The sequence below is a fragment of the Osmerus eperlanus genome, chromosome 15, assembly GCF_963692335.1.
Source record: "Osmerus eperlanus chromosome 15, fOsmEpe2.1, whole genome shotgun sequence".
Lineage (NCBI taxonomy): Eukaryota > Metazoa > Chordata > Actinopteri > Osmeriformes > Osmeridae > Osmerus > Osmerus eperlanus.
In genome coordinates this window covers 5,046,671-5,061,235 of record NC_085032.1, presented here as the reverse complement: position 1 = coordinate 5,061,235, position 14,565 = coordinate 5,046,671, and the positions used below count along the sequence as shown (strand labels likewise).

General features: G+C 41.0%; 1 protein-coding gene across 1 annotated transcript in view; it reads right to left on the bottom strand.

Annotated features, from left to right (window-relative positions):
- LOC134034838 (sodium/hydrogen exchanger 9-like) overlaps positions 1-13,378 on the bottom strand; it is a 75,265-nt gene extending 61,887 nt beyond the window's left edge. Inside the window, exons 1-5 of the mRNA XM_062479490.1 lie at positions 13,211-13,378; positions 12,497-12,699; positions 9,861-9,938; positions 9,503-9,579; positions 5,888-6,003 (exon numbers count right to left, since the gene is read on the bottom strand). Coding sequence (XP_062335474.1) covers positions 5,888-6,003; positions 9,503-9,579; positions 9,861-9,938; positions 12,497-12,699; positions 13,211-13,358 — 622 coding nt within the window. The 5' untranslated portion in view covers positions 13,359-13,378. The remainder of the gene's footprint in view (positions 1-5,887; positions 6,004-9,502; positions 9,580-9,860; positions 9,939-12,496; positions 12,700-13,210) is intronic.
- Positions 13,379-14,565: the final 1,187 nt, after the last annotated feature.

The following is a 14,565-nucleotide window of genomic DNA, read 5'->3' as shown; positions in this document are numbered from 1 at the left end:
GGGGGTTTGAGTTGTCAGCACCTGCCTGGTCGTCGGTCAGCCAACGCTGGACCTGGTCGCGAGTCTCCCGGTCCTGTCCTCCATCTATAAAGTTGAATAATAGATTTTGGTGTTTTAAAAACCCATCGACACTGTATGACTATGTTTAGCCTGTGTTCTGCTCCTCTCTCCCACCAACCGTCTCTGGAGGAGGGGATCCCTCTCTGAATTGCTCCTCCCAAGGTTTCTTCCATTTTTTTCTCCTGTTGAGAGTTTTTTGGGAGTTTTTCCTTGTCTTCCTTGAGGGTTTAGGTTGGTTGAGGGGCAGTTCTATGGGCATATGTGAAGCCCTCTGTGACATGCTTGCTTGTAAAAAGGGCTATACAAATAAATTTGATTTGATTTGATTATGAATGGGGACTATAGATACTATTTCAAGGGACTGTGAACTGTGGATGAGAAGTCAAAATCTAGGCTTGGTTCTTTTAACTAATAGGACCCAAAGAGTCATGGAATACTGTCTGAGGATGTGTGCTTTCACTCCTATTATTTATTCTCTACACAAATATGTTTCAGAGTAGGGGGAATATAGGACCATCAATAGAGTACGCAGATGACACCGTTATTGTCAGTCAGCTTAGGACAAGGAGACCTGTCATTGTCCGGTCATCAATGACTTTGTTAAGTGGTGTGAGGATTGAATCCTTTCTTCAATTAAACTTTTTAAAGACAAAATACATGATAATTGATTTTAGAAAACATGGTCACACACATGAAGTCACATCCATTAAGGCTCAGACAATGGAATGTGCACACTCCTACAAATATTTTGGGACAATTATAGACTCAAAACTGAACTTTGATGCAAATTGTGAAGCCGTGTGTAAAAAGCACCAGTGTCTGTTCTTCTTAAGGAAACTCCTTTTTCCACATTAACAAAACTATGATGACTTTATTTCATTGTGCTTTTATTAAATCTATTTGATCCTTTTTTTTAGTGTATTGGTTCGGGAATTTATCCTTAAAGAACAGGAATAGTTTGAGTCAAATTGTTACAGTTTTTATCGATTGCTAACACACAAAAATAGGAACATATGACACAATCACCACAACTTGTAACTCATGTGCCAACTCTTTTAACCAATTCTGCTGAACTATAAACACATTTTGCTGCTTTAGACACAAATTTCAATTGCGAGCCACACTTTCCTCAAAACACAACACACAATTATCTGGTTTAAACACAGATTTCAATTGGTAAACCACACAGTCTCCAAAACACTACACACAATCCTCTTTATTTTTAACACTTCATCCATGCCAAAAGCTCCTTGTTTTCAGACAGAACACATTGTTATTCAATTAATAAAACTTCAATTTCCAAGGCTGTTGTGCAATTTATAATCAAGGTTTTAGCAATATAAGGGACATAGGTGAGCTCCTGGTTTGGAGAGCAATGAACGACATGGAAGCACAAGCATTTCAGAGAGGCAGAGGAGTAAGGGTAAGAGGAGGACGAGGAGGCGGACGAGGAGGAGGAAGAGGTGGAAGGAGAGCAGTAATCACTGATGAAATTCGGGCCACAGTGGTCGACCATGTCGTGAACCATGGTTTGACCATGCAGGAGGCAGGCCAGAGGGTGCAACCAAATATTAGCCGCTACTCCGTTGCATCCATCATACGGACGTTCAGGAGAGAAAATAGGTAAGAAATACTAGGCCTACTATGACAGAAAAACGGTTGTATTTTTGTATTTAGAGTATTTGTACATTTTGCAGAACTGAAAGATTACCCCGGCGTGGTGGGAGGCAGCGTACCTTCTCAGATGCACAGGAAACAGCAATAGTCAACATGGTTATGGCAAATAACGCATTAACCATAAGACAAATAAGGAATACAATAATCAATGACCAAGTCACATTCCCCAACATTCTCACAGTTGGCCAGGCTACAGTGGACCGTGTTCTGAGGCGGAACGCACTAAGAATGAAGCAGATATACAGAGTGCCGTTCAACAGAAACTCTGACAGAGTCAAAGATTTGCGCCATGACTATGTGCAAGTAAGTCTTACTCTATATATTCTTACAGCTGATTGCGTCCTATTACTGTAGCACTGACACATTAGTGGACTATATTGTAATCCAGTTCAATGTTACAGTATTTTCAAGTGTTTTACAACAATGTGTAGGCCTATTTCTGATAACTACTGTAATATTGTCATGTTTGTTTCAGAGAGTTCTTGAGCTAGAGGCAGCTGAGGAGTCGAATACATTTATTTATATTGATAAGGCTGGTTTCAACCTCTCCAAAACAAGGCGTAGGGGCAGAAACATCATTGGACAACGCGCCATTATCAATGTCCCTGGCCAGCGGGGAGGGAATATCACTCTGTGTGCTGCCATAAACCACAACGGCATCCTCCATCACCACTCAATCACCACTCAATCATTGGCCCCTACAACACTGCCCGTCTCCTCATATTCCTGGACACACTCCACAACACACTTATTCCACCCGACCAAATAGTCCATGCAGAACAGCCCAGGTATGTTGTTATCTGGGACAATGTAAGTTTCCACCGGGCTGCTCTGATCCACAATTGGTTCACCAACCACCCACGGTTTTTGGTGCTTCCCCTCCCACCATACTCTCCATTTCTAAACGCAATAGAGGAGTTTTTTTCTGCCTGGAGATGGAAGGTATACGAACGCAATCCGCAGGTGCAGATGCCCCTGATACAGGCCATGGAGGAGGCATGTGGCAATATAGCCCCTGAGGCCTTTCAGGGCTGGATTCGCCACACCAGGCGTTACTTTCCCCGCTGTCTGGCCAGAGAGAACATAGCCTGTGATGTTGATGAGGTCCTCTGGCCAGACAGGATCCGAAGACAGGATGCAGCCTAATTATTTAGTCCTCCTTTTTTACAGTGTTTTACAGTATATATATTTTTATTTGACTTTTCTTCTTTGTTGTTGACTGTACTGGCCTATTCTTTATTTCACTTTTGAAACAAATAAATATTTTTGTTACTGTATATTTGTGTGTTGTTTCATATTGGAGTAAAAACATTTTACAGTTACATTTTACAGTATAACAATATGTACTAAGCCTAAGTAAGCCTATGGTATCACTGAACATGAAAAGGCAAAATGCTCCTGATAAGGCCTTCATACATGGTGTTTTCCCATTCATCGTAGTGTTTTCACTTGAGTACATCAGTGTTCAATCGATGCTTGAAAAGTCTACTCAAATAATAGTCTGTGTTTGTTGTTTGAAATCAAAATACAATTTTGAGGTGACATAACATTGTTTTGAAACCAAAGTAGCATTTTGCAGGAGTTATGAAGTGTTTTGAATTTTGTGTGAGTGGTTTTGGGGTTTGTGTTTAGAGTTTTGAGAAATCGGGGTAGGCTTTCAAAAAATGTGTGTTAGCAATCGATAAAAACTGTAAGTGGTCTGGTGGGCAAATAGGGGAGTCACAGGTTAACCCAGCATCTCTGTATACTAGACAGTTAAAGTGGCTGGCTGGCTCGATACTTAATGATGACTCCCATCCTTTGTACAAAGAATTTCAGCTTCTTCCTTCTGGAGGAAGGTTTACTGTTGAAACGTGCAGAACAAAGCGGGATGAATACAGCTTTGTTCCGGAAGCTATTACTGTAATCAGCAGAACAAGTCCTAGCAAAATATATGTCTATTTTATTTAAACTTTTTATATATTGTCTTTTGGAACGTGGAGCACCAGTTTTATCATGTCGTTTTAGATTTTTAGGTCATACACTGTTTTGTGTTGTTTCGAGTAGATGTGAAAAGTACAAACTCACCCACCGCAGATTCAAATTTACATATGGGTATACATAAATTTAACTGAACTGAACTGAATCACAGGTCATTACAGTGATCACTGATATGAAGAGACCCTATTACAGTATGACCACGCTCCCTGTAACCTGTTGTTTGTTTTCACACGTACTTACTGTACACCACTTATCTGAACCCAGTTCAAATAATCACAGAATATCATACTCCCTTTTCTGAAATGAGCATATGGGATTGAAGATGAAGTCATGAAGCGCTTGTGCAACACTCCCTTTGGGTTCAATGTCCCTGGACACGCAGTGGGAGCTCCTCACAGTGACCCGGGCCTCGGACCCTGTCCATAGTCCTGTCAGTGTGGCTCCTCTCAAACAAATACCCCCATCAAAGGCGACTCTATGAAATCCGGGGTGTCGGAGGGTGTGATGGGTGGGAGGGGGGGGCATGGTTAAACTGGGAAGCAAAAAAGTCTGTGTCTATGTTGAGAGAGTCTGTGAAGAAAGGTTTACTACAAAACACAAACTCATTTACTATTCTTAAATGGGGTTGTGTTCTTCTGCAAAGTCCCTGATATCGGTGTTGATTGAATTGTTAATTTCGGGGTGTTAGTACAAAAGTACAACAACAAGTTAGAACAACAACACCAGTGAAGGCTAATGGATGACATGGTTTCACAGTGTTGCGTATTATGGTATCTTGAGTCAGAGCATTGCATTTACCGACGGACACAGGGGAATACCTTTTAAGTACTTAAAAACTTCCAAAGGCTTTACGATGTCAACGAGAGACAGGGTTGGGCTTCTCAGACTTGTCAGCAACCTAGAACTAGGTCTCTTGCGCCGGCATTACAATGTGCAAGAGACCTCATTATGTATGCTCAAAGATATGCTATGCTAAAATATTCTATCTGAGGCCAACTTTAGGGTGGAATAATCACAGTATGTTAGCTCTTTGCTAGATGCTCCGGCCTCATGCATGCTAATGTGCAGGAAGGCGCGAGACAGACAGGCAGATATTAACGACACTCCCGAAAACACGGGCCACCTGTATTTGGACCAACAGGATGAGTAGACAGCCTACGGGTCCTGACATTTGGGACCTTGGCACAACATTCGACGCCCCGTGATCCTAATCAGAGTGACGAGGCCATTGAGGCATGCTGGGAAGTGTTCCCTACAGGGCGGCGTGTCTCTGTGACGTCAGGTAGAGAGGCCGTCATCCTATATCTCTCTCTTTCTCCCTCTCTCCTTTCTCTATCTCTATCTTTTACTAACAGACCCTTATGGACACTCACTAAGATCACCTACAGTACTAAAGTAAATTATTAAGCGTCACATGATCCACATGACAATAGCATATTTCTAAGAGGCATATTATAAGAACATATGCTGCGTACATATGCTGCTCCGATGCTGTTGCGCACCAAAGTTATATCTGTCATAGATCAGAATGTACCTGAATGAACTACAATGTCTGGAACGAACATGGAGTTGGGTACATACAGACCACAATACCGGCTGACTGAATAGGCCATTCATCTATGTTTAGTCGATGATCAGTGCAAGAATGGTTTAAAAAAATACAACTGCTGTCACAAGTTACCACTTGTCCACGACTGTCATCTGGTTGATTCACTGGTTACAGTATACATTACAGTCATACAAAGCATGAGTAGTGAGGAAGCGGTAAGTGTGAATCTACCAGATACCCACAATTAATCATAGTGACCTTGGGTCAATACTGAGTTTAAATAACCCTTACAGGACAAATGGTTAGGCTGAAAGTATCTCTGTAGCAATTACAGCTCTTGGGGAAGAAAAAAAACTTTGAAGAAATAATCGAGTTAAAAGAGCTGTTGTGTACTGGACTGATATACATTACTTACTGTTATGTATTATAGAACAGTAAGTACTGTATATCAGTCCACAAGGGAATTCTGCCTTAGACTTCAGAACTATGCGTGTTATTGGCTTATGTTTGGCAACGTGTCATTTTGTGTAATGCATAGGAAGTCAGTCAGTTGTCAGATTTACGCCACACAGTCCGGATACACAGAATTCTGCAGTGTAGACCCTTGGTTAGACCAATTACCTGGGTCAGTAGCAGAGACCACAGCCCCAAACAGGAAACAGTCAGTCAGGAGGAAGTCCCCTTCTGCCGACTGGCCGGCCAGAACCATCAGCCTGGTGAAGGCGTACACGCAGGCCCTGGAAGAGAGGAAGGAGGCCACATGGGTGAGGTCAACAGGGAGCGCACGCCACAGCCAGCCCATTAGTCATCGCCACAACCACAGCTGGGCCTCTCCCCCCAGAGCAGTGTGGGTAACGGGGCCAGACGCTGGCTGTGGGTGACCTGTCTGGACTCTGGGGCTGGCTGCTCAGCACAGGTGTACACACTCAGGACTTGGCTAGCCACCGCTTATCTGATGTACGTAGCATAGGGGAGCAAGGAAGATAGGGGAGAGTTAGCCTAGCGTGCTACCGCTCCTGGTTGTGGAGCCCCACGCACTAGTAGCTATTCAACTGGACAGGAGAAGAAAAGTGAAAATCTATGGTTCCTAATTATTCTAGCCTATTTTGGGGGGCTGAGACTGGAGAGGCTGAGACTGTCCTGGTAGGTTGAGGAGCTAAGGAACATTTGAATAGGCCACATTGTCCTTGACAATGTCCCAAAAATACAACTCCAACCTGAACTGACCCGGCAGCACACTAAGCATCAGAGGTATGTACATCAACCGGGTCACACTGGGTGCCTTTAGTGCATACGGTCCATACTGACCATGTTTGGAGGTTAGATTGTGTGTTATTTTCACTATTACAGTTTTTCTCGATTGGTTACACACATTTTCTAAATGCATACCTCATACTCTCAGAACTCTACACACAAATCAAAAAAACACACACACAATGGGCAAAACCCCTCACTTCTCCTGCAAAATTAAACTTAACATTCAAAACAATGTTATTTAATCTCAAAATGGTATTTTGTTTTCAAATGACAAACACAAACCATCATATGAATAGACATTTATAAGAACCATTTGAACACTAATGTGCTCACTATGATGAATGGAAAACACTTCTTCTTCATTCATCATAGTGAGTTAGGCCTTTTTTCGTTCAGTGTTACACTTACTACAGACAGTACATACATAAGTGTGTTGTAAAATATTTGAAAATATTGTTTTTATACTCAGAACACAGAAATACACAGTAACAAATATATTTTACGTATTTTTCCCAGAAAAACAATGTACACAGTGTACATCCCAACCAACACAAAGTTGCACATACAGTGGTCTACATACAAAACAACAGAATAATTTACTGTATAGTGTATACAGTTACATTATTATTATTTGTCTTTGTATTTGCCGTAATGTTATGGCGTTATTTTCTAGGACCATGTTCATGATTTCAGTTTCCTGTTCAGGAGACAGAAGATGTTCCCGACCACCTAGGGGTTGGTAATCTTTCAGTTCTGCCAAACAAATAGTAAAATACTGTAAATACTGTGTAGTAATACAAAGTACGAATACATTTTCCAAATACTTGAAACATACTTTATTTTTACAGTCCTACAGAACAGTCCACAGGCAATACTGTACTACTGTACTCATTGAGTACTGTATTGATATGCAGTAGGCCTACTTCAATTTTGTAGTGAGAGTAGATTTCTTACCTATTCTCATTTCGGAAAGTCCGGATGATGGATGCTACAGTGTACCTGCTCAAATTTGGCTGTACTCTTTGCCCAGCCTTCCTCATTGTTAGACCATGGTTGACCACATGGTCAACCAAAGCGGCTCGGATCTCATCAGAGATTATGGTCCTTGGCCTTCCTCATCCTCGTCCTCCCCGTCCTCCTCCTCTTACTCTCACTCCTCTGCCTCTGTTTCCAATGTTGGCATCCATTGCTCAAAAACAGAAGAGGTCACCTGTTGCCCTTTTATGCTAAAGCTCTGATTGCTAATTGTAAAACTGTGTGACAGGTGTTTGTCCATGCGATGAGTCAGTGTGCGTATTTGAATGGCAGTGTGTTCCTTGTGAAAACAAAATATTTTCTTCATGAAAATTGTGCCAAATGCAGAGAATTGTTTTGAAAAAAGTGTGTTTTAGAACTGCAATTTGAGTGTAAAGCAGGAATTGTGCTTGTAGTTTAGCAGAATTGGTTCATGGGGTTGGTGCATGAGTTACATGTTGTGGTCATTGTGTCTCAAGTACCAGTATTTGTATGTAAACAATTGAGAAAAACTGTAACATCAGGTGTCATACTGTTGTTCAATAGGCACTGTAGGCCAGAATCCATACTGCTGGATGCTTTGAATTTGAACTTCAAACAACCTGAAAGAAATTTCACTTAAGTCAAGGACGGCACACTCTCACTGGTTTGCAAGTGGGCTAACACCTAATCCTGTTACTGACGCATATCCCATAATGATCTGGCATGTCTGCGTGTCCCCCGGGGACTTCCTTCCTTTATCATAACCCGGTTACCGTGGCAACATGGTACACCCTGTCCTCTGAGGGCAGTTGGGATGGATTGGAAAAAAACTGGGCTCTAGGGCTGAGCGATGATCAGAACGCTATCATAAATATGTGGGAAGAGATCTGCAATGTGAATGTATGTTTGTTTTTTAAAGGGGAGGCCTCGGCTGCTGTTGCTGTTATAATAGCAAATAGTGTTTCCCTTCCGACAAGCCCTCCTAGCCCTTCAGAATTTGACAGGCCGACTAACAAAGGCGAGAGAGAGAGAGAGAGACACAATGAGACAGAAAAGCGGATCTTTAAGGTTTCGTTACACCAGACTGTACTTTCTCAACAGAGAGATCACACAGAGAACACATGAACTTTTACACAAGCCAGAAACAACCACAAGTTTAAGCAGGGGCCACGGTGCCATAACATTTTACATGAATGAACCCTGAACTTTTTAAAATAAGTTGATAAACATTGTTAAAATGTTCAATTAAAATGCCTTCATTTGTTCAATTGTTGCATCCATGCATGCTTTATCGTAACACAGTGATATTCAGTGCAGTCGCAGAACAATAGTGACCCTACAATCTGTTGGCACGTAGGCCAGGCAATCCTTCAAAGCACACATATACCATCTAGTGGTTACATCTTGAAACTCCTCTAATTCAGCACTACTACATGCTGCAGTAAAATATTCATGAGCTGCACAATTTAATGAACACAGTATTAGAATTCCATCTTACAATGAATACACATATAGATAGAAGCAATCACTGAGCAAGACAATATGATTAAGACTAGTGCTTTGACAGGCTAAAATGAATTACACTTAATTAAAATTAAGTGTTTTACTGAAATACATTGAGAACTGACATACAGACATGTGTATTAGATATCTGTGAACAATATATTTTTATAAGCATAGAATATATTCTCCCCAATGAAGCTTTTGTCAGTATAGTATTATACTATTGTAACTTGTTTAACTGCATGCTCTTATGGTTCTTCCCTTTGGCACTTATTTGGTTTTCCACCATGTATGCTTCATGTTTTGGCTGCTCGCAATGTTTGGGGCTATCTCGTTGTTATGATCAGTGACCTATGCTCTTTTGTAAAGCTCTCTCTTGGAAGTCGCTTTGGATAAAAGCGTCTGCTAAATGCATAAATGTAAATGTACTATGAATATTTTCCATGTTCCTAGAACCAAGAGTAGAAATGTCATACTCACCCAATACCAACGCAGGTGATGATTGTCCCCATGAAGGCAAAAGTCAACACTGAGCCCAAATTGTCAATGAATCTTCTCTGGAACAGACAGCATTCCCAAACATGTCAGTGACACAAACAAATAAATTGTATACTATACAGACAAAACTCAATTTGTATGTATTCCTTCAGCAGACTCAATTAAGGGCAAATGATGTGTGTGAATACAATCCTTTTATTCAATATACAGTCCCAATTGTACCTCATAAAAATGCCACTATGTGCTTTCTGATGCCAAAAGCATCCTTCAAAATACCCCCCAAATCCTTCTTTGACATTTATTCCTTCCCCGCCAGGACCAAGCATGACAGCAGTCTCACCTGATTGAGGCAGTACGCTCCATGGAAGATGATGGGTGGCAGAAACAGATTGAACAGGACTTCTGGATCAAAGGTCATCTGTAACAGACAGAGCCATTTTGCTTGTGACTGACAGGGCTGTGGGGGCAGGACAAGTGCTTTACTGAATGTGACAACGTGAAGGACAGCAAGCCATCACCAGACACATTGCTCAGTTCGATGGGAGACGCTCAGAGAGCACAAACTCCAGTCTTCCACAACACCTACACGTCTCAAATCATTTTCTTCATGACTTTAAATGCCCTCATCAATCATTTGTATAAGGAATTATAAGACTAAGATTTAAGTCATATTCAAGAATTTGAGAAAGGATGTCTATGCACAGACTCAGTGCACTACTTGTATGGGAGTGCACTATCATGATTGTGTCAGGTAAGTGAGGCTGAGATGGAGGCAAATGCAGGTCCGGCAGCTTTTAATGAGCAATACAACAATCCGAAGGTATGGGCAAAGATCAAAGCACAATTCTTAATTGGAATCCTAACCAGGAAATCCACGGTAGTAAACGGCTTGGTATCAACAGACACAATAGCAACTGAGCGTACACTTCACAAGGTCTATATGAATGAGCAGTCTCTTTTAAAGGGTGGTGTGAGTGATTGGTATTCCGATTGGTATCCCAATATTTCCGCAGAAGGCGAGGTGTCTGTGTGTTGGTTTGGGAGTTGCAGTTTGCATCAGCCCGGTTCACAGTCTGAGGTGCATTCAAAGAAACGGAGTCGCTGGTTTGCTGTGACATGACAGATTGGTTAAACGCATATCTTGATTCACTTGAAAAACTCATCATTCATGTTCTTACATTCAAATAATGTTTATGGTCTTCTTGTGTCATGCTCTCCCATCTGGGTGACCCCAAAGCTTTAGTCTAGTTGGAACTACGCTAATTCCCAAGGATATCCTAGTCCTCACCTTCTCAAACAATGACTAACTACCTACAGTACTAGTCTATCACAACCTGTCTACAACTCAGTTAAGGACCTCAAATCTACACTTCATATCCTACATTGTTGGCTTTAAAGCCTGCTCAAGAAAAAAGCACAAGCACAACAGTTGCTGTCTTGACTTGTAAGGAACCAGCCAACCAGACCAAGGTGGCACAACAAACTTCTTGTGTCAGTTTTGCTAAAATGTGAGGAATTAGTGGGTCAAGATAATGTTGAAGGTGTAGCAGTACATGCACAGAAAACAGATGGTCCTACATTAAAGAACCAAACCCGTAAATTGAAAATTGCAGCTTTTTCGTCTTCTTCAAGGCAGTGAAAATAACCAATACTCTGTAATCTGGAACACATCCAAGGTCATCACTGTATGCAAGGGATTGTAGACTGCAGTCAAATAAGATATCTAGGCTATGATTACTTAATTTAAACTGTGGCACATTCATAATACTGCAAGGTTCAAAAACTGATATCTAATTAAGATCAAAATATTCCAAGTCTTCTTATTTTTCCTCCATAAATTTTCGACCAATATCACAGATAATTTCTGAATGTTTCAGCTACACTTCACTGATGTTTTTTTATTAAATCCCAAAGGGTATTATGTGTACATATTCTTCAAATATTATTTCTATGAAAAGGCACACACAAGGTCAATGCAAATACTCAAAAGGGATGTTATTTTGAAATGCGGTAATCTTACTGTATTCTGATATTTGATGGGAAACATTTAATTTGGATGGCAACATATTGTGTGTAAATAGGCTGTTAGTACGTTTCCTATGCTAATCCTCACCTCCCCTCAAAAGCTTGAAGTGCAACGAGCAATGAGCTCTATCTACAATTCAGAGCAGAAACTGCTGCCAACGCTATAATTGCTCGTAACATTGTGCCTCGATTATCCAACTCAATACAAATTACTTTTTGGAACTATCCACATGGACATTTTTTCATAATTACTTACTGCCACTGCACGACAAACGAAACCCTCAATAACAGTGACTAATAAGGACACTGTAATAGCAAAATTATGCATATTGCAGGAATTGTGTTACGGGGGCCACATGCACATCTGAGTCAAAGGGTCGAGGTATGCGGAATACACTAATTGCCTCTTCAACCAAGCAGTGCTAAATTTAATCAGAGCTCGCATTTTAGTGCCCTGCCTCCCCTACGGCACATATCTAATGGACTCTGTAATGCAATGAAATCCTTATCTCTCCTGCTGGGGATTCATACATATCAGGCCTAATGACCTGAAGGCCACACCAAATGTCTGGGCTCACCTAATGGTGCCATCACCCCCGCTGGATTCTTAATGAGAGCCCTCCATTGTGAGGGGCCAAAGAGTGCAGAGCTATTAAATAAAGTTATGCTTGGTCCCAGAGAATGTGCCAGGTTCATTGTCCACTCTGCCTATTGCTCTCTCTCTCTCTCTCTCTCTCTCTCTCTCTCTCTCTCTCTCTCTCTCTCTCTCTCTCTCTCTCTCTCTCTCTCTCTCTCTCTCTCTCTGTATCTCCCCAAGGCCATTAGGAGTACATGAATGAACCACACTGATGCACAGTAATATCTGGGAAACCTTGGTGTGGGCTGGTTAGATTAAAGACATACAATTCTGTCTTTACATGTCTAATGGACGTAAGATTGGAGTTTTGCTACCTGATATAAGTCTGTTGTCAGAGATGATCCTTGGCCTTCAAGGAAGTTGACCTCCCCTACATGTTTGTAATGGTGAACATGTGAGGTGACATTGACCGTTAGTGTCAGTGGAGTGTTGTTGAGGCCCACACAGGCGTACACTTTCATTGGCTCGTCTCTGTATACAAAGTCCACAGATTTCATAATTGCACCGAGAACCATACCTGAAAAGCAATACACAAATTGACACGCTCAACAAAAGTCAATGCAGTTTCAGCACTAGCCAAATTACATTCAGAGGGGTAAAAATAGTTATTTGTAATAAAACTTGAATATTTATATTGGACATGGCCTTGCGAAAAAAAGTACTGTAGCATTGATTAAGGAAACATGAATCCTGTATATGATATATATATATATTTGTGTGCAATATGCATCATGCAATGGTTAACAACTAATTGTAATTATATGGTTTGAAAAAGTAGAATAGGTCTCCAGCACAGGGAACCTGTAGAATGCAGTCTATAAGTATGTGTAGGCCTTCAATTTAATGACATGTCCTTTCAACAGTCTGTGCACTTGCAGCAAGGGAGAGATGCTAAGTGCTCAGTGTAAAATGGATTCCCTCAAACCACCTTGAAATTCATCCCCCCAAAACTTCACAATTATAAACATTTCGAAAAGAAAGTTTACAACTTGTTGAACTAACGCTTGAGCTCAAACTTCCGTACTCACCATACAACATAGCCACACCACTTACATGCATACATCGAAATTGACGTTGTTTTAACCCCCACATACTTAAAATTGAAACAATTAATAACGCATTTAAAGACAGTAACATAACACTATCCTTTCTGTGTTTCATAATGCCCGTCAACATTTTATAAGTTTAGTTTCAACTATAGCTCCAAACGATAACTGTTCGATATGACACAAATTGTGTTACATCCGCATCCTACACTTCGACAGGTGTAAACTCGCGCAGATACCATTAGGTGGCGGTCAATACAAAGGAATAAACAGCGCAAGTTTAGCGCATTTTCAGGACTTCAATGAATTTGGGGTAGTTAATTAACCATAGTTAATGGTTTGTTTTTAAGTGTTTTTCATGGTACAGCACGCATTTGTTGCATGTGATGGGTGCCTACTAGACATATGATAATTTGGACGAATGGTTTAGCCATGGGTCACGATTAGAATCTGCAATTAATTTTGGTCTTTACAATTTCAATTTCTTACTATCTCAAAATGTCCTTTGCTAAAAGAGTGCTATGCAGACATTAGGTGTATGCACAACCTACTGAATTCCCGTAGGCTCAGATAGGGTGAAATAATGAGTATTATCAAGCCAATCTAATTCCCACTTGTTAATTGGATTGGGAAAAGAGAGGAGAAAAGACAGAAGAGACAACAATGAAGGCGGGACTGTTCAGCCATATGTGGCGTAGCTCAAATTAATGAGTTTTATAAAGTTAATGCCATCTTCTTCCAAAGCACTAGGATAAAACTTGCTTGAGGCTCAGAAGCCATTTAAATATTCATGGCCAGCTCCCTTTGCATTCCCCTGGTTCCACAGATGTTACTATTTTTGCAAGATGGCCCCCCTTCATCATTTGGGATACTGTCCAATTCTTCCAGTGCCCACTCCTGATTCTGGCCCAGTTTGAGCCTTCTGGAATGAATGACCACATGCCTCTACAGCCGTAAACTGTCAAGGAAGGCTGCCTTTAAACTTTTGCAAATGTCGATTTTGCCACGTGCAAGTTTAAGGCACCAGACATGAAAAATACATTCATTAACTTGATTCATTGAGAAATACGTAAATTTGATTTTAGAGTAAGAATAATGGAGCTTTCACGTGTACACCCACATCGAGAATATAACAATTGCCTTTCAGTGTTCAGATAAACGTTGTAAATGCTCTTTTGAGAATATAATACAGGTGTATTTAAAACAATAAAACATCTGCCACTAGGTAGCTCAATCTATAGTAGGCTAATATTTGTAGGGGGCGGAGTAGACGAGTCAAGCGTATAGCAACTGCCTAGCAACCATTATCGTAAACCGACGACGATGTCGCAAACACT